This window comes from Anser cygnoides, chromosome 9 (genome assembly GCF_040182565.1).
Source record: "Anser cygnoides isolate HZ-2024a breed goose chromosome 9, Taihu_goose_T2T_genome, whole genome shotgun sequence".
Lineage (NCBI taxonomy): Eukaryota > Metazoa > Chordata > Aves > Anseriformes > Anatidae > Anser > Anser cygnoides.
The window spans coordinates 22,235,342-22,256,373 of NC_089881.1; the positions used below are offsets into that span (position 1 = coordinate 22,235,342).

Genomic DNA, 21,032 nt, shown 5'->3' on the forward strand with positions numbered 1-21,032 from the left:
TGCTGAACTAGCCATTCACTTTTATAAAGCTCTGGACCCATGGCTAATCCCTCTGGCTTTGGGGGAAGAGATGGGAAAACACGAATCAGAGCTACCTCAACTGTTATGCTGAGGGGAAGGAAGACGGGTGGGAGGGAAGGCAGGAAGGAGGGAAGAGTATCCACGGAGGGAGCTGAGGATAGATAAATTCCCAAACGATGCATTAGGAGCCATTTCCTAGAGCATCTATACATGATAGCATGCTGCAGGCTCTGGAGTGACTTCCCATTTTATCCAGTCAGCTTCAGCACTGAATATGTGTTCAAAATACAAAGAAGATGGGCCTCATACTGTACAGCAACACATACTTTCATGGCAGGTTTAGCTAACATCCACCCACAAACACGAGTCATTACTCAGAAGCACACTCCAGTGTAGACATATCCTGAGTCACTTCCATCTCAGAAGCTTATAAATATTTAGTTCACCACTCAGCTTTTAATTTAGCAGAGCAACAAAGATTCATTAGAAAAATCTCCAGAATTATCTTTTACTAAGAAGCTTCTGCAATAATTCCATTCTTGCAAGTTCCTTTTCATTTCTGCATAACTCAGAATTATTTCATATTTATAACTTTCAAAAAAACATAGTTGAACTAAGCATGAATTTCCCCTGATTCTAGTCCTTCTGTAATCAGTTTCATCAATTTCAGATACCAGCTTTGTTCAATGCAAGAATAAGTTTTTATTTTACTGACTGGTGAACCCTAGTAAGGATATGACTCGCCTGATGTCAATTCTGCTGGTCCAACAAACCCTACTGGAATCAGTGGGGATGTACCTGGATATACAAAAATAAACGGAAATTCCAGAAAAACGGAAAAGTTAAAAGTTAAACGGAAAATACATCAACCCATTTTTTGGAAGAACTAGCTCAGGCTTTTGGAAAAAAAAAGGGGCTTGCTTGTACCTCTGTATTTTTTGGCAGTGGCAGGAGGGGGAGGAGAATGGCGATAATTAAAGATCTAGCATTAGGAAAAACTAAATGTTATTGTTTTATAAAACCATAAGTTTGTTGTTATGGCTACAAGTGTTTGAGTTAAAAATCCTTGTTATATAAAAATGTGATTCTCGAGTTTACATTTCTCAAATTAGCGGATTCAACCAGAAGCTGGTGAGTGCTTTACAGACGGTCAAGGCAGACTGTTTACAGACTGCTGGAAGCCCATGAATCACAGGCTGAGCAGCACTTATCTAGCAGAGCTGTTTGAACCTTGTAACTGAAAGGTAATCAGCAGAGATGAAACCAGATTGACTTGTGATGCTTTCTTTTTTCCCTTTGGTTAGGAGTGCTTTTTCTGTTTGCTATTTTGGTTGATTGATTTTTATTTCAGTAGTTCACACATGCAGATGCCAGATACGTGTGTTTTTAAATTTTGTAAAAGCAAAACATCTATTCGTGTCTTCATTGTACTATATAAAAAAAAAAAACTCTATATAACATGGGCAATAGGTTCCTTTTTTCTATAATCTCAGTAAAAGACTTTGTATGCTTAACAACAGAGAAATTGTTGTCCAAGAAGAACACACGGATAGTAGCAGAACTAATGTCTGCTTGGAAGAATACAGACTTAGGTAAACTTGGCAGTAGGGCAAGGGAAGGGAATGTATAAAGGCCAAGTCAACTGAATAAAAATATTTTTTTTTGTGGCCTACAACAAATGAAATAGGAGAGGCGAGTTTTTCGCTTACCATAAATGTATTCCTATTATTTTAGAATTACTATAGCGTGAAGGGCTTAGTCAAAGCCAAGCATCACAGGTAGGAGAACCCTGATGAACACCCAGCCTCATTGAACTGACTTGTTATTTTCCAGTGAATAATGAAGGGCTGAGATGAAAATATCGGGTCAAATAGGCTGATTCATAGAACATCACGCTTCTTCCTTTGACCAGGTGTTTTGTAAAGGGCTGAAGCACGTACCTGCCCTGATGGAAGTCAGAGCGCATGCAATTTGTTTATGGCAAATAGTAGGGGGAGTTTTAAAGCACAGAAGAGACTGATTCAGCAAATAAATGCGGAGTTTTGTGCATTGTGTTAGAAGTAGAATGAATAGCTCATGTACAAAGGAGTCCTTAGGAAAGGTTCTTACAATAGTTTTGGATTACATCTACCTGACCTGAAAGCTGCATGGGGCTTTGACTATTATGTACACGGTTTGTAAAATGCATCGCACATCCATGTCAGTCAAAAACCTCTCTTCTTTGGCTCGTGTATTTGGGTTGTATTACAAAGCTTGATTCCATGCTTTCATTTTCCTGGTGCTGCCAAGGATGGCACTCTTAAAAATACGGATGGCTGTCCACGTATGCTCAGACTCACCGTTTTAATAAGAAATGTATATTTTGATACAGTTTACTGTGTCAGGCTCTTGCAATGATGTGAACTTTGATGACTGTTTCTTGTTTGTTTGTTTTATAAAGAGAAGTCTGCAAAGGCACGATTCCAAGCTGAATGTGAATGAAGGTTGGGTGGAGGTCACCCAATGCTCGGATGTCCTAGCCTTTAAGTACATATAGAATACCATGGCAGTAATAATGGGAGGAGAGAAGGGAAAGGGTACAGTTCTCCCCATAAAACTATGGTTTCTTACCACTGTTTCTTGCATTTTCTGAGGAGAAGACAGTGTTTCACAAACCCATTGGAGAGCCAAGAGCATGGTTGCTCATGTAACACATACACAGGAACAAATTGATTTGAACGTTAGTAGCAACTTCGAGCCTGACCGGCTGTTTTAGGGTTGTATTGCATCAACGTATATTAAGGAAGTCTTTAAATACAGAAGCCTCTGCTGTGGTTTAGCCCTGGTAGGCAGCTCAGCACCACGCAGCCACGTGCTCACTCCCCCCCAGTGGGAGGGAGTCGGAAAAGTAAAAGTGAGATAACTCATGGGTTGGGATAAAGAAAGTTTAACAGATAAAGCCAAAGCTGCATGTGCAAGCAAAGTAGAATAAGGAATTCATTCAATGTTTAGCCATTTCCACGTGCAGATCTTGGTTGTTGGTGTTTTTGTTTTTTGTTTGTTTTTCCCAGATAGGAAAAAAAAACCTTCCTTAAGGGGTTTCAGTCTTAGATATACCTTAAATGCTGAGTTTAGATTGTTGTTTTTCTGGTCTGAAAGCTCTTCCATTATAGGATTCTGTTAAATGCTGTTCTGTCACTGTTAGTTAACATGTTAAATGCAAAATCAGTACAGGAAGGTGATGAGGAATTTGGACCTATGATGCCACACATTCAGGTGATACATCCTTCATTGTATCGAACCACTGGGTTTGACTTCTGTCTGCTTTTATGCAATTTTTATCAAAATTACTTCTGGATAGGGTTGGATGACTGCAACTCCACGCAGCAGAGCTGTTAATGCATCGGTGTTACAGCCTGACACACAACTGATGCTAAGTGAAACACCTCTGATGATGCCGCATGTATTAAAATACATCATCTGCATTCCAATGTGATTTAAATAACATAGCAGAAAAAATAAGTGCAGCGGAGGTATAGCCACCAGAAAATCAACAAGTATCGCAGTTCTGCCAGCTCTGCTACTTACTTGTGATTGCTAGCTACACCCATTTGCAGCTAGAATAAGCACTGAAGAACAGAAAACCACATGCAGATGCTGAGAATCAGCAAGGTCTCGAGTGTTTCAGTGTAAACATAACACCTGAAAACAAAACAAAAATGAAAGTATGACCATCTACTGATTCTATATATATATATATATTTAAATTTTAACCTTATTTTTGTTTTGTTTTGCTTTTCTTTCTTTCTGAAGTGTTTGTCAGAGAGGAAACTTTCATTATTAGTGATATTTCCTTCGTTAGAAATAGAAAAGATTATGTCCGTTTAGGTAAATCCCTTTCCTTCCTATTTCCCTCTAGCACAGTGTGCAGTCCAGGCCTTGTTGCAGTTTAGCTGCTCTGACGCATCTCCTCCCAGTACAGGAAGCCATGAAGTCATTCCTCGTGTAGCTTTGGGAAGAAGAGCCCAGTATGTGCAAAGGATCACATGCTTTTCTTTTCTTTTTTTTTTTTTTTTTTTTTTTTTTTTAATTCCAGAAGTGGCATCAGACTGCAAAGTTTGGATCCCGGCTTTCTCAGCTTTTGGAACCGTTCACGTCTGAACCATTTACAAAAATAGCCACACTCTTCAGAAGCAGATTTCAGGCTTTCTTCCCTGGCATATGGGATTTCAAGTCAAGCTCCTCTGCTGCTACTTCAGAAAAACGAGTTCAGTTTCTTCACATCCTTGCTCTTGACAGGCCACCTGTAGCCCCAGTGTGCTGCGTGTCACTTTGGGGTGGATTTGGCTAACCTCTCGTAGCTTTGCAGCGACATCTTGTGGCCCACTTGACCTTAAAATGCATCTGGCATTCCGCTTTCAGGGTGAAGGTCTCACGAAGAGTAAGACGGTGAGGAGGTAGGGTGCCATTGGAAAACCAGTACATTAATTGTGTTTAATTAGATAAGTGGCATTGCCAATATGATAGTCAACTTTACAAAAACGACCACCACCAACAAAGTTAGAAATTGTTTCAGATGCTAAACAAAATTGGTGTCCCTGATACTTTCACTATATAAAAATATTTTCTTTTTCACCAATGTTTCATGAAGAATCTACTTCAAGAAAAGGGGGAAATCATAACAATTAAATTACTATAAGAGTAAAACTTTTCTTCTGATGCAAGTAATCTAAGAAGTTACATATTAAAATCACAAGTAAAAGCATTACAAACAGGATATTTTTACATTGAAAATTGTGTTTTATCCAGAATCTGGAAAAGTAAACATTTTTCATTAATAAGTTCAACATAAAACTCTTCTAGCTGCCTTACTAAGTTTTAAAACCTTGAAAAAATGGAGAAAAGTTAATAAGGAGAACAGAGCTTGACACTTTGTGAAACTCATTGAGACAAAGCAAACAGCAAACTAATTCCAAGCAAAGCCATTCCAAGATTAATCATGCTATTGTACTCTTCTTAGACAGCCTTATGGAATTACGTGTAGGCTTTCCAGTTTCAGGTTATAATTTTGCTTTTTCTAACACTGTTGAGTATTCAGCAAACAGTTCCTTATGTGAAAGATGCCCTCACATGATGTGTAAGACATAATCCAAACTCTCGTGTTAATGGAAAGAGTCCCGATAATTTCACAAGATCACAGAAGATTACTGCCAGCAACTTTGGAGTATTTTGCTGCATAACATTCACAGTTGTCCATCAGGCCTTACTGGGATTTATCAGTTAACCCTAAAAATGTAAACCCTGCTTACAGTATTTGGAGATTAACACACAGAGCCCCGAACTGCCATAACTGGAGTCAGTGGCAGTGTTCAGCAAAAGCAGAATCAGGCATAACTCCTTTTATAAGCAAGACTGCTGCTTCAGAAACAGAATGCCATAGATACTTGCCCTTCCTCTCAAGGCTGCAAAGTTTGGACAGCATAATTGGTAAGTAGCCATAGGTAGCAGAAGTGAGGGGAAAACACAGTTCTGCAGAGAAAAGATAGATTTCAGGCTACAGTTGGTGACCTCTTCCAATATGAAGAACACCGAGTACTCTGCTGGGTTGAGGGCTTTCCGTGGCCTGCCCAGGGGAGCAGAGGTGAAGGGTGCTGCTGCAGGGAGCGAGGCTGGCAGGAACTGGGAGCCTTTCAACCTGCCACCTCCAGGGATGTTGCTGTCTCAGCGACGGGTCTTCACGACAACGTCTGCCTGTGCTTCACTCTAAACTCAGCTCATCCATGCAGTCACGCAAAGCAGGTTCCAGCCCTGGCAATAAGAATGCCTCAGAATAATTAAAACGGCTGCTACACACATTATTTTGATGTCCAGGATTTAATCTGCGTACCCTGCCTATACCCTTACATCCTTCCCAGGCACTTTGAAAGGCTTTGATCTAGAATGGGAATGGAATTAGCTCAAATTGCTGAGTCTAGGGTATATTTCTCTCTCTGTAGCAGGCAATCCCTTAGTCTCCCAATGAAATTCTATGTAAATTCCACTGTATACATTTTCTGTGTAAATTTTGCTTCAACAGAAGCAGAAGTCAGCTATGCAGCGGCAGCTTTTCCTTGTAGTTCTTCAGCAGCCTGCATAACTGTACGGAGTGCTCTGAGCCTCTGACAAATGTCAGTGATGACACCAGACTTTAATGAAAATTTAAATGTATCTGTTAGCTGTACTGATATTCTTTTCAATGAATTGCACTTGAAAGTAATTGCACTAATACGTAGTTGCATTTTTAAAATGCTTTTGAGATACCACACTGCCTCATGCATCATTTGCGGCTTATTTTGTTCAGTCCCAGTCATGCAGGGGTTTCAGGCTGCAGCTATCCTCTCAAACACTCTGTAACTAAAGGTTCCCGTATCAGCAATAACGTTTTATGCCCTGGACTCAACTTTTTTGAAAAGTGATCATCTGGAAGTCAGCCTGAGATCCAGCTGTGTCACACGGATTTTCCCTGCCCTCTGAAACAATCTGTTCCACTGTTTTTGAGGCTTCTGGACCCTGCGAGCAGGGACTGTCCAGGGCATCGCCACTGCTGTTGCAGCGAAGAGGGGAGGCTATGTCGGAGGGCTGGTCTGACGGTTTGCCTGGAGCAGACGGCAGAGGCACAGACAAAGGAAGATTCATCATGTAGAGCACATTGCCCAGACGTCGAGACACCTTTAAAGACAGAAACACAGTTGCAGCAGCTGCTTCTTGAGGTAGAGTTAACATCATTAAATGTTGAGGCTGGCTGTCACGTAGCAATGCCAGGGACAAAGCCTGGAAGGTGTGTAGATCCCAACCATCTTATCAGTGGTTAGCAAAAGTGAAAAAAAAACTCCTCCATTTTCTCTCTCATATTTTTCTAGGCTCGGCTTTTTTCCATTTTTCTTGTGGAAGGAGCTTGGCAATGCTCAGCATAGCCTGCCTGGGAAATGGCTCAGCGTGCTGGCTCTGACAGCTCTTGCTCTCTAGGTACTGTGGCACCCATGAGACAGAGGGGAGGCAAACTGCCAGCCAGGAGCTGGGAAGGTGGTTTTAAAAAGAGAAGAGTGACAGAGAGCTTGAGATTAAAGAAAACAGACAGGTAGACAACAGAAACACACAGAGAGTTTATATTACTGGATGAAATGAAGAACAGAAAATTTTAAATGTAAAGGGACAGCCTGTCAATGAAACATGTAAGAATATATTCCCAGAAAGGCTGTAGAAACATTCACTTGGCATCTTTAAAGGCCAGGCTGGAGCAAAAGCAAGTATGTATCAGAACACTTCTTACCAGCTGGGAAAGGAAAAGAGTGCAATGGAATAAATCCATCAAATATCTTTTCCATTGCCAGCCTCAGCCTAGCCTCCAGTTCAGTTATATCCTCACTCTACTTTGAGCATCTCTCAAACTGCCGGTCCTCACAACCCCTCCACCTCCAGTGTTTCCCTGCATGCTGTTGGTACATGCAGGGAAGCGAACGCAAACTACGCTGGAGGCATTTTTTTTTACCCCAATATTACGGTAATTACCTTATCAGGGAGAAAAAACGTGTATTGTTTGGAAAAATTTTATCCTGATAACTTCTGACTCCTTCACATCTTTGTGACTTGCTGGTTTTGGTACGTTTGATGATCATACCTGAGAGCGGATTTTTAGTGCTGGTCCGAGTTTTAATCCCATCGTATCCAGGAGATGTTCCTCTGTTAGCAGCGGGAGGGTTTCTCCATCAATAGCGTGGTCTTTGAATATCTTACATGAAACAAGAAAATAACATCATGGGGTGATAAAGCAGACTTCACTGTTTGTTTTTTTTTATGCTTAATCCTGAGGCATAGACAACAAAAGGCGGAAATAATTGTAGTGTTTTATCTTCATAGTTATCTCTTAACTGCACTGTGAGGCCATTTGTTCAGATGTACAGATATCTGCACATTTGCCTGTAGCAAACCTACTTGTTCCTCTGGGGAACTTTGTCATCTTTCCACGTTACTTAGTGAGGTTTTTGTTTGTTTGTTTCATTTGGGTTGTTTTGTTGGTTGTTTTGTTTTAGGAAACTTGAGCAGCCTGCTGGCAATGAAAGAGGAGTGTTCATCTTATTAGATCTTTCCCAGGAGCATACACAATTTCAACCTCTTTGCTTGCATTTCTCATGATATTTCACTTTTTTAAATGCATTGACACTCATAAGAGCTCAGGGGGGTAGGTGGGCTAAACCAATATCCAAGAACGTAGAAGTGCTTTAAAAATTGTGCAGGGTATGTAGAAAGAAAAAAAATAAGATACTTTTTTATAATATTGTTTTGCTGCTGTTAGTATGTGTCATGAGCAGTGACTGCAGATAGCAGCATGCGAGCAGAAGTGCATGCGACCTCTTAGAGCATGGGATACTACTACATTTATAACTTTGGGACAACTAGTTAACCTCTAACATATTTGTTCGACGACCTTTAAATCTAGATGATCCTAAAGACCTTAAAATGTGACTGTGAATGTGATGTATGTTTGTAATCACCTGGGCATAATCTGAACAGCCTGGGAGGCTACCGATGAAGTTGTATACATCATCAACAGTCCACTTGCGAATGTCTTCGATGGTAGAAATGTCTTCTCCATTCAGGATCAGGCCATGTGCTCCTGTAAGAAGAAACACAAATGTTACGTTTGTAGGACTCTGCTGGCAAATCAGTTGGAAAAGACTGTTAACATAAGAATTTGTACACTTATCCAGAGCCCCAGATTTTAACAGCACTGCATATGAATTCTACGTTTAGTTGCCATGACTCTGTTGTACCAAAATTTTGCTTAAAACAAAGGGAAGAAACAAGAGAGCAAGTCATTAACGATAATGAATATCAATATGCCATTTTTAACTGCAGGCTGGAGACTTGACAAACCTGGAGTTAGCAATGGGTTGCTGGGCACTGGAAATCCATACGGTAGCGCTGAGAACGGGATTGCAGAAGGGTACATGTACTTGTCATCAAACGCAGCACAAGAGCTATTAGATTCCTTCTCATTTGTGTTGCTGCAGCTGTTGCTTTCAGCAGAAATTTCGTGAGCAGCACAGTTTTTCCTCAGGTCTTGTTCAAACTCTTTGCAGTTTTTGGCAACTGCAGATGGCTCGGTCTGATTTTTGCTTTGTTCGTGTTTGTTTGGTGTCTCCGCCTCGGCTTCTTTCTTGTCCTCTTTCTCATCATCCACTGCGGTGGAAGCAAGGTCTGCAGTTTTGTCTTCGGCTTGGTTCTTCGTGCCATTGGCACCACAGTCTGCGGTTTTGGGATTTCCAGCTCTTCTTCCTGGTCGGCGGCCCCTCTCCCTCTGCAAAGCGCCGACTGGAGGGTATGGGCTGGCTGCCATGAGCATAGTGTTGCCGTGAATTTCATCGAGAGTGGTACGATGAACGTATAAGTCACTGGGAAGGTGGCCTTCAGGTAGTCTGTGCCTGCCGCGGAAAGCAATGGGGCTGGCTGGCATCCCGTGGTAAAGGAAAGGTGCTTCCAGGCCCAGCAGCCCTTTCCGATGAGCTTTCTCCATTTCTTTTTGCTGAAAAATAGCACTCATCTCCATTTCCATCCTAAGAGACACACAGAGCACGAGCAGTCAGGGCAGCTCTGATCTTTTATCACCTCTTTTATTTTTTTTTCATGTTAGATTTGACAGGGCAGCCTGCTCCTCTGGCGGCCTAGAGTAGGGGGGATCACGGGACCTTGGTAAGGGGCAGAGTCTCTTCAAGAGCAAGGATTTGGGCCCATTTGGGCCCAGCACAGCTGCAGGGGTGCAGGAGGTTGTTTGATAACACCTGGTTATCAAAGCCAGAGGAAGTGGGAGAGTTGGGGGCAGAAAGCAGGGAGAAGTTTCTAGGACTGGCAGAGAGCTGGGTAAGAGTTTGTCTTGGGGATTTAGGCTGAGCTTGTTCACTTTGGGGGTTTCTTGGGTTTGGTGGGCTGAGGGAAGGACCTGAACAGGCAGCGGTGGTGCTGATACGGCCAAGGGTATGTAGGCTGGCACTATTTGTGCCTAGCTATTTTCCTTGTCTTTCTTGGGGTTTGTACTGTGTGGCAGCAGTTATGTGAAGCACATTGTTGATGCAAGTCTTGCGCTTGGACGAGTTCAGCAATCAAGACTGGCTTACTGAAGAGCTTAAAACACTTCTGTCATAGTTCTCTTGAGATGCCTAATCAAAATTTATCAGTTCTTTGCTCTTAATCTCACTATGCAAGTGATGCCGCAGCTCGGTGCTGTGCTGAATCCCAGCGCAGCTATAGTTGGGGTCAGAGTTTCTCTATGGAAATGGCATGGCTGTGAGGGAGGGCATTAGCGACTACTTCACCAGCTACTGATTACACTGAAACTGGTACAACCAGCCAGGCTCTCTACAGTAACCCTGACATTCGCATTGTTTGGTTAAATTGGGAAAACTGTCTGCCCTTAGTGGGGTGGAGACATGGCTAATCATCCCCAGGGCCCAGCTGTGGAGGCTTAAAGTACTGCGTGTGATAGCACACAGCTGTAAAGTTTGAATTTGTTTTTAACTTTTTGTAACCTTAGGGTGTTTGGATCCAGAGCTCAAGGGCTGGGTCTGCAATTTGTAGCATGTTTATTTCTTTAACCAAGCTGAGAGGTTTGTTTCTTTTCCCTACATCATTTTAAGGCTAAAAGCAAAATAGGGGCAAGCAGAAAGTTCAACAGTCTCGGACCCTCAGAGATGAGAGGGCCCTCTGCTTCTCTGGGTGGTTTGAAAAATTATCTCAGTCACTCCTAATAAAAAAAAAATCAGCAGTGTCTGTTACTTCATCACTTCCATCTGCCTTTGCTGCCCTAATCCTGGCCTGCACCTCAGAGCAAAGCTTACTCTCAATTACCTGGCAATATTTTGCTTCTGAACCAGTTCCTGCCTTCTGGCCACAGCCTCCATGGATTCTGGTTGGAGAAAGCTATATCCTTAAAGGGAAAGGAAAAAAAAAAATCTTACATTTGTTTCCTCAAGCAAATGCACAAACCCCAGAGCAATGCAAAGGCACTTCAAAAAGCTTCTTAAGGCTTGAACTGTGTGCTGCTCCAGGAAGCTGGTATGACTCCAGGTTAAATGCTACTTGTGTTCATTACTTCAGTGGGAATATGTAGAAGAAACACGAAGTCTAGAATCGGATGTGTCTTTAGGTGCACCTGCTGTTATCCATAAAGGAGATGGCAGGGTTGGGTTATTTGGTGACTTAGGTCTTTGAAGTAGTTACAGCTGCTCAGAAAACAATAGCCACCAGTTAAGCAAAGCAAACCTGCTCCTTAAAGACTATTTTCAGCCTAGATGTCACGTTATTTTAAAAGGCATAACCTCTTGAGGTAATCTCTTGTTTGAGATCCGCGTTTAGGGGGAAAAATCTGAAGCCAGAAATTCTGATTATGGATCTATGCAGAATCTAGAGTCTGTGTCCTCTGGTCAAAGAAGGAACCATAAGTATAAAGTATATAGTGATGTATAAATTGATTATAAATAAACTCCTGTGAATATATTTGCAGCATGATGTGCGTACCACAGTTCTGCTGCCATGCTGTGGTATCCAGCCTTCCCTTAGAGCCGTGCCCTGTAATTTTGGGTCTCCAATCAGGACAACCAATAAGTCCTTTTAAGAAGTGTAATCTGTTGAGAGATAAAATGGCATCTGGTACTGTGATTAGAGAATATGTTCAATAAAGTAGTCTTTTAAAACAGATATTACTGATACATGAGCATGAGTTAAATGTAGCAAAAAAAAATGTTGATTGGACTCATTTGTTTAGCTGCAGCCTTCTGTTTAGATGTGGGAATGGCTGGGAAACAAAAAACCAAAGAGAACATAAAGATGCAAGTGGTTTGGAAATCAGTGTATTCAACAGAAGTTAAAATTGGTGTTTAAGACCTAAACTGGCACAGTTTAGAATCCCTTGTAGGAGACTGTCTCCTTTTAGTGAGATTATTTTACCAAAGAAAATAAATTAGGTTTGTAGATACTGCTGAGAAACCAATGGGGGGAAAAAAAACAAATAGGTGCCATTTGTTTTCTCAGTTGCATGCTATCGCTTTTCAGGATACAGACAATGCTTCATTACCTGGTCCTGGATAAACACGGTTGGCCAATATGTTTGGCATGTTTGTGTGCTGTGGGACTGTGGGCCCGAGGTGGGATGCCATATGAATTTGTCTCGGGTCAGCTGATGCCATCATTTCGGTTGAAGGTAACAAATCTCTGCGAGAAAAAACATGCGTTCGGACATGGAAAGGACACTGTTCGGTTAATAATAATACAAGGTTTTTATATACTCAAGGACAGCACATGAACGTTTATTCTTTAATTGCAGTATTACAGTAGAGCAGTGATGCAAAATACCTGTCCACCAGTCGAGGCTCGAACTGGGAGGAAATCGCCTGCATTCTCTGCTGGCCGGTGCCCATTAGCGGGGGGTTTACTGCCATCAGCTGGTTCCTCATGAGCATCTCCTGTCGCTGCCGCAGTTCTGACACAAAGCATACAGAGTTTCCACTGCCACCTTAACTGCTTTGCTTAAATAATGCGGTTTTATACAATCAAAATAAACAGGATGTGCACAGTCAAGTGTATAAAAGGACAATTTGCAATCAGCAATAACTCTTATATCACTATTAAACCAGAAGAGCATAGCCATGAATGTGAAGTTCTCAGTTTGAGAGAGTTTTCGTTTCTAATACAATTTTTCTTTGAAAAAAATCTTACTGGCTGGGACCTGCCTTGTGAGAGGGCAGCTCTAGAAAGAAGAGCCTGCAGTTGTGAGCCAGAACCTCACAGTGTCCAGCTACGGCTTCTGTTGCTGAGCTCCTCCGTGGCCTTGACTCCTCTTCCAGATGCTTAGCATTTCTTGGTCAGCTTCCGAATGCCAGGAATTCCCCATGTTAACTTTTAATTACCTTAATAGAGATATGCTTTTCCAACTATTCCTAAGAGAAATTTGAGATACCTTTTTAAAGGCATTAAACCTGTTGCTGGCTGTTTCTTGAGATTAGCAATCCTACAAACAGGCATGCTGTAAGGTTTCTTTCTGCTTACCTCCTGCTGCCATGCCACTTGCTAACCGGTACAAGTGCTTTTCTTCGAGAGCTCCTTGCTCCCCCAGGATAGACATCTTTCTCATGTGATCCCGAGGAGTCATGCTGTAAGGAGATAGCAATGGTTTTTCCAGTGGGAAGAACTGAATCAGCAGGCCCAAAGAAAGGAGTAAGACATTCAACAATACAAGAAACAGTAGGTTTTATACAAGTTGTATCCCTATAAGAAACAGTAGGTTTTATACAAGTTGTCCCACCCCTGGAAGTGTTTAAGACCAGGCTGGATGGGGTTTGGAGCAGCCTGGTCTGGTGGTGTTCTTTAGGTTTCTGAATGCTGTAAATGTTCGATTCTGTGTTGGCAAAGATTGTGGTCTTTCTGCAATCAGACAACCCTATCAAATCCAAGAGGAACAGCACTATCTCCATCGTTCCTGACACAGTGATATGATGAATGTGTGCGGCTAGACATGTTTCCATTTGCCCCCCACCTCCCCCTCCTTTTTTTTAAGGATACTTTAGACTTAAAGCGGTTTAGGATGCTGGGTGCCTCATGAAGAGCATTTGAGCTGCCAAAGTGCTTCTGAGCTGCTAAAGCATACTAAAGCTCAGTACTAAAGCGTTTTAGTGCAGAACTAAACTGTGCAGCAGCTCAAAAAATAGGTGGCAACTGCAAAGATGATATTTGCCGTACCATATTGGTCCAGTGAGCCATCTGGGTGGTTTCTGTTCATAGATGAGTGGGCTGTACTAAATGCTCTAGAAAACAAAGCTGAAATTGTAAACTTCATTCTAACTTCTACACAGCCTGGTGCACCTGACTAGAGAATATGAAGGTGCAAAGCAACCAGCAAAGGGCCATGGAAAAAACTGGGAGGTTTTTATCATTTTATTTTAGTAAATCAGGAAAGAAAAAAAAAATCAAAGTTAATGTTAACACTGATAAAGTTTCTTCTGTCAGATGACTGAAATGCTGTACCACTATCATTTTAGGAAATTGCTTCAATTCAATTTTGCTTCAATTCCCTGCTTTGTTCACAGTGGGGAACATATTTGTTTTTGGGGAAGCTGTCCCTGTGCGAGGGGGGAAAAAACATAGAATTGCAAGATGCTTTTGTTTATCAGGCCTACCTAGAACTCCTATACTTTTGCTGTCGTAGTAAAAGCCCCTTCCTTCTTTCCGTAAAATCACACCTGTGACTACAATTATGTGATGCAACTTTTAAAGTGTGGAATCATGGAAAACCTGCTGGGAAAGGACCCATCTATTCTGACCCAAGACCACCACCTTCATGTAGGATCAAATATACCCTGCCTGTTTTGACCAACAACCAAGCGACAGTAACTGGTTAGAAACCATTAGCACCAGTATCACAATAATATTTTCTGTAGAGTCTGGATTTTGCATGGATGTGAAGCATGTTACACTGGTGACAGTCTGTGTTTCCTTTCAGAGCTGGAGCAGAGACTATCTAAAACCTTTTTGTTAAAATCTTTCTTTTTAAAAAGTGAGGTGGTCTCTTGAATTCTGGCATTTTCACTGAAAAAAGGGTTCCATTCCGTATACAGCAGCATCCACAGAGGAGCTGATCCATATGTTTTGATAGATTATGATCTATTGGATGAGTAAAGATATGCCAAGATTCAGAGAGCATCACCTGAGGCAACGTTCATGACATCAGCAACTTATCCTTGCAGAGGCAGACTAGGTGGTCTGTTGGTTTGATATGGAATAGATACTATATTGAGAAGTCGTGGAATAATGTAACTTAAAAGTTTATCTTCCACTAAATCTGTAGCTTACTGCTTCCACTGACCCAGTTTTTGAATCATCGTGAGCCAAAAGGAGGGTTTGATTCCTTAATGAGGTTTTCACTGGAGTTGCTCCATGAAGCCGTTCTGTTTTGATTTGTTTTCTGTTGTGCCAGTCAATCCTATCTAATTTATCTTGGATTTCTTCTCAGATGTATTAAAAATAACTCTGATATTTCTGGTAGAAGTTTTCAGGATGCTATTTCCACTGAAACTAATCTGCTTTCCTAAGCTGAATGTCAGAATACCTGTATGGTGCAAATTTTATGTAAAGGCCACATTTTGTATGTATATGTTATCCGTATTAAATTACTTGCTAAATTCCCTGCCTTTCCTGTTCAGGGAAGTATTGAGTTGAAGTGGTAGGATACATACTTAGCTCAACAACCTGATATTAAGGCTAGTATATAACCTTGTGTCAGGAGGAGATACTGAACTTCGCTAATTTATGTTACACCCATTTGGAAAAACACCTTCTTGAGTTACTTAGCTGGGGCTCTGACTGGCAGGTCAAAATTAGGGTACTTACGGCTCCTACTATTTTCATAATAACTAGCATATTAGAAACCAACGTCAGCAAAAAAAAAAAAATCTCTGAGGAGAGAACAGGGAAAGTATACTTCTGATACATATATTAGCTGGGATTTAAGAGTAGCTCAAAATCCGGCTGCCGAGTTCATATAAATTCATACACACCAGCTGTCCAGTGTTGCATTCATATATGGCTCTTCTCTGATCCTATTGCACAAATCCTGGCTGTACAGCACATTACAGGGATGAAGACAAGTTAATCTCTACCTTTAGAGTCTTACCCTTAGCAAACCCTTCTTGGCAGCAGGCAGAACCACTCACCCAGTACTAATTCTGTCTCAGTTTATTAGACAAGAAGTGGCAAGACACGAACTTCATGAACCAGAAGCGTTTGGAAATCTAATCATCCTCTATGTGCTTTCAAAATGTCTGTAGCAGTTTTGTGTCCATATTATAATACCATCTTATGTATAGTACAGATTTATTGTAAGGCTTATTTTTTTTTTAGTTAAATGCATTAAGATTTCATTGGTTAATACTGCTTTTATATACATCAAATGCATATAATTAGCATTTTTAAAAAGCAATTTTTGGTATACCTTTGCAATGAACGGATCTGTGGACTCTTGAAGGAAGCTGGGTATTGTTGAAAACTTTCATGTAAATTTATGTCAGAGAAATCACTTAAACATATAATATAAGCATGTATCCAAGCTTACGAGTGAAATATATGAAGCAACCCATGCATAGTATCATTTTCATTCCCATTGCCTCCCTTCTTAGAAAAAGCTGTCCTGATTACTTGAGAAATCAGATTCTGGTTGAAAAAAAAAATAAATATTAATGCTCTAGTGTTATTAACTGTCATATCAAGCATTCCTACCTTTAAACTATGCTAGTGCTGAAGTTGTACTTATTCAAGAACCCACAACCAGTAAAATAAGTTACTTTTGGAAAACAAGAAAGTTATTATACCAATGTTACGTTCTACAGGATCGTGAAATACGTCATCTTAACTGGGGTAAGGTACCACTGGAGAAGTTGTAGGGCTGAATTCTAATCCTAGGTACGTGGGCACAGACTGCTCAGAGACTGAGATTAGAGTGTAATCCTAAAACTGGATTGAGAACTATACATTCCCTAAAGAAAGGAAAATAACTATATTTATACCGTGTGTGTCAAAAAGTTCGCATTGCAAGCCTTTACACTGAAATGAAGACGTGGATGTTTCACCATTTGGAGCTAGCTAATTGTTAAGACATCGAGCAACAAGTCAAAGTTCTTTTAAGCATGTTGGTTTAGGGAAGAAATCGAGGCCTAGTACCAGTAAACTCAGTCCTTTGGGTACGAAGGCTGACAATAGGAGTTCGTCTTGTTCCCACTGAAATGTGTGGGGGCAAAGGTAAGGTGGTGTTCCTGTCTGCTACCGAGACACCATCAGCTTTACCGACTGAAACGGATGGCGGAGAGGCTTTGTGCTGAGCATACGTGCACAGCAAGAGCCCTGAGCAGGTGAGGCGGGCAGATGGTGGAGGGAAAAGCAGCAGCCCTTCTGCCGTTTGACGTGGCACGGGAGCGGTACGGATACGGGATGGTGAGCAGCAGAGGGGGGGGGGTTCTGCTTTGCACCTCTCTGAGCTCCAGGCTGGAACCAGGGTGCTGGGTCCTGCAGAAGCACGGTGCTAATGACATGCATTTGCATTCGTGGCAGCACCCAAAGGCTCCTGCAGAGCAGAAGCTTAAGCGTGCACACAAAATGCTATAACTATGCTTGCTAAAAACATAGGAAAATAACTAAACAAGAGCTAATGAAAATAGTGGTGGTAGCAGAGCAAGTGTGTGTATGCATGCATCTATGTGTAACACGGTGCACCGACCCTTGTCTCCTGACAAACTGGTACGTGGCAATCTGTGTATGAGGGATGGGTCTCTGCATTACGTGGATTATATGCAGAGAGAAAAGCATGATGCAATTTGTTTTCCCTGTGGACTTATTTCATAACTGGCAATGACATTTGTCTTTTTATTGAAACATTATCATGTTGTCTTTTATTCTTTTTGAAGTTGAAAGATTGCAAAACATGGCATAAGTGAGATCAGTTAAAAAGCAAACTGTATTTTTTACTTTAAGATCATTTTTACCTTTAAAGCATAAAGAAGGCTTTTGTCATTTCTTATTTCTAGGTGCAAGACTTGGGATGGAAAACTTTCTGATGGTTAGAGAACAAGGCAGGTATTTTCAAATGTAATGCAGTTGAATTATAGTGGGATTCTTGCCTTGCTTTAACCTGAAATACTAGTGCAAATGACAACACTGCCAGTCCCAAAAGAAACCAGGCAGTGGAAAGACAACAAGGTTTCAGGAAGGCTCTTTAAAACTATTTATATTTAACAACTCTTTGATTTCCACTGTCTAACTAAGAGTTTAAATCTTGAAAACCTGTACCAGATCCTCAGTACCTTTCCTCTTGAGTTAGAATCGCACCAGTATCCTTCAGACTTCCCAAAGTTCTTTGATAAAAACGTAGAAAACTGCATTTGGTGTGTCTTAGACCACTAAGATAAAACAAGATGGTACTTTTTTTTTTTTTTTGTATTATTAATCTTTTCAGGCTACTTTTCTTCATTATAAATCAAAAGAGAACATGAACTGATTTTAAAAAGTGTTTGCAGGTATATTTAAATATATGCAAGTCAAATATCAGATACTAAAACCATCGTTATTTTCCACATTCATATAGAAAATTATGAGTTTTAATACAACCTTTTACCCTTTACAAGAGTAACGTGAAATTGCAGACTAGATCCCGTATAGAGACTCAAAAGTCAGCATCTTCAACAGACTGAATGTTTTCTGTTCCACAGTTTGTAGGATCAGACCACAATAAAACTACTTGAGTCAGGATTGTCTTTCTCACTCTTTCCCTATCTTTGGAGCTTGGGGGAGAGGGGAAATTCACATATTCTGTAACTGAGCAGCTTGAAATTTTAGCTTAGAAGGCAATATAATAGCGCCCAAGCCTTTCTCGGTCTATAGTTAATTCCACCCACGTATTCCGATAATAACAAGACGTAAGGAACTCTTACAGCATAATGTTATTTTTACAAAATATATCACACTGCATATGCTGGTGTTCTACAAAGCTGTTATCACTGGGGTTTGTTACAGTGACTATGCATAGGAGCAAAACTTTAATTAGGCAAATCTAATAAATGTATATCAGAATAAAACAGACAAATGTGTATGATGATAGCCTTGATTAATTCTGATTGCACACTGATTTAGAAAATCCACTGCTCTAGGAAATACCTGCAAAATACTGATTTTTATCTATAGTATTGAAAAAGGATAAATTAGCACAAAGATACAGCTCTACACATTAACAGCCAATTATCTTTTAAGAACATTTTGTGACAGAAGACAGTGAAACATTGGTTTATGTACATTAAGCGACTCAATCTGTATCCAGTTTTCTTGCAAAATACTGCCTTTGCAATGAAAAGCCTTCCCACAATAAAACCTTCCGTTTGTGTAATAAATCTTTAAAAGTTTCCAAAACAATCAAGTTTATGCTGTAAAACAAATACAGAGTTTCCACCTGAATATGCAGGATTATTTACCCATGAGAATACACATAAAATATTGCTGAGAAACCGGTACGTAGTTAATCACATACGTTACTTTTTCTATATCACCCCTGCCTACTCCTAACTTTACTCTTTTCAACCCAGTGCTGCTTTTAAAGGAAAATGCTGTGAAGAAAGCTCGTTCAATCTGTGCAGTTTCTATCGTAAGTCTTTCCTATAAAATGTGAAAAATCATACACTTCTTGCTTAGCAGGTGTTGCATTGCCATTTGCATTAAAAAATTAGCACTGTTTAGTTTTATCTTGTATACTTACGTCTATTGTGAAGGCCTTAGTTCTGAGAAAAATGATGACACCATGAACATCCGAGAGTGTGTGCCTTTACTAGAAGTCTTCCTTTCGAGCTGCCTCAGTAATGTGATTGGCAGCTTTTAAAACACATCAAGATTAACATGTCAAAAACTGCCTTAACTAACGCTGACTTTACTTTAAATACAAATTGAATTTATCTTGATTAGCCCTCATCCCTGCTTCTAAGCCCTACCCACTCTGACATCACAAGCCCTTCTCCAATAGCATCCTCTAACCAGGCTGTAAAAACATAATTACAAGAAGAGCACTGCAGTGATCTGATAAACCTATTTCACATTTAACCTGCTAAGCCGTTGTTAGCTTTTAAGATGCTTGATGCATTCACTTAAAATCTTCCTGCTCCGAAAAGAAATAGGAGAGAAGGCTGAGAAGTGCCTAGCTCTGGTGCATCGTGTTACCTCTTTGCGCTGATTTTCGGAACCGGCGTACTTCTGGCAGTTGGCAAGCATTCCCCCCAGAACTGCCTTATTCCGGGACTGTGTATCCGATTGGATTGGGGGGAACTAGAAGATGGAAATCCTGTTAAGCATATTGTGAGGCTAACACAGGGATCAGATGGTTATACTGCTCAAGCTGGCAATTTACTCTTTAATTCTCACTGTCGGTGGGTTAACACTCTGAACGAACGCCTGGTAAGTGGCAAATTTTAAAATGGCAGGGTGTGGTTAGTTTCTGCTAATATCCATGTCACCTGATGGGACGTCAGAGTTACTGTTTGTTAATCCCTTGTTCACACACCTAAAGTTCATCAAATGCTTGCTGCAATGTCAAAAAAATGCCCCAAGTCCTATCAAATGCTAACACAATGCCTAAGCCTGGAGAAAATTCCTTATGAAAATTGCTCCTGGAGAAGCATTAACATTAACAAAGGGCTGTAATTCTGCTATAGTTCAGCATGACCTTACAGAAAACAAGCTACCTTTTTGTAACGTAATGCAAAACACACAGAAATCCTACATTAGATAGCATAAAAAAAATATAGCAATGGTGACTCTAAGTATTTTTGTTGTTGATGCTACCGCGGCTATATTGTTGCTTTCTGAACCTTCTTAATTAAGAAGAAAATCATACCCAGAATTGTTATTTTTTTAAAAATCCAATGCTAGTGTTTTTTAAATAACCTGAGAATAATTTGCTTGTGACTTGACATGTAATGAGTAAAAACGGTCTTGAAAATAGCTCCTTTGCTGGGATGTTTAAAGATTGTCCGGGTGAGGACGAACCAAATGCTTTCTGAGATATTGGGTTGCCCAAACATATGCTGATGCAATACTTTGCTCTTAATCTATATTTCATCAGGTGTGTTAAGCCATGTGAATCACATTTCAGGAAAACTAGGAAGGTTTAATATTAGGAAAAAATACTTCCTGTGGTACAAACAAAACCAATATAATAGGGATGCATATATTTTTTTTCTATTTTACCTAATGAGGGAAGTTTGGAGAGAGAACACTACTTCTCAAGCCCCCCGGCATCCCGTCTTTGATTTTTGGCACAGGAGCAGGACTGCTGTATGCTGTAGCGACGTGTGAAAACCGCAGTTCATAAAGATGCTTTATTGGCCCCTTTCCAGAGAAGATCTAGTTGTTCTTGGCTGGATTTCACAGACATTGGGGTATATTTCTGAGTCGTGCAGTGGTCTGTTTGTCTCTGTGGT

General features: G+C 40.7%; 2 protein-coding genes across 3 annotated transcripts in view; one reads left to right on the forward strand and one right to left on the reverse strand.

Moving 5' to 3' along the window:
- LRRC31 (leucine rich repeat containing 31) overlaps positions 1-21,032 on the forward strand; it is a 42,614-nt gene that overhangs the window by 2,877 nt on the left and 18,705 nt on the right. The window lies entirely within an intron of this gene.
- SAMD7 (sterile alpha motif domain containing 7) lies at positions 6,436-19,824 on the reverse strand. The gene is made up of 9 exons (XM_013174704.3): positions 19,319-19,824; positions 13,078-13,181; positions 12,385-12,511; positions 12,107-12,243; positions 10,882-10,960; positions 8,914-9,593; positions 8,532-8,653; positions 7,658-7,768; positions 6,436-6,708 (listed from the first exon to the last, which is right to left on the reverse strand). Exons 2-9 carry the CDS (start codon positions 13,178-13,180, stop codon positions 6,436-6,438), a joined length of 1,632 nt encoding a protein of 543 aa, XP_013030158.3. The 5' UTR covers position 13,181; positions 19,319-19,824.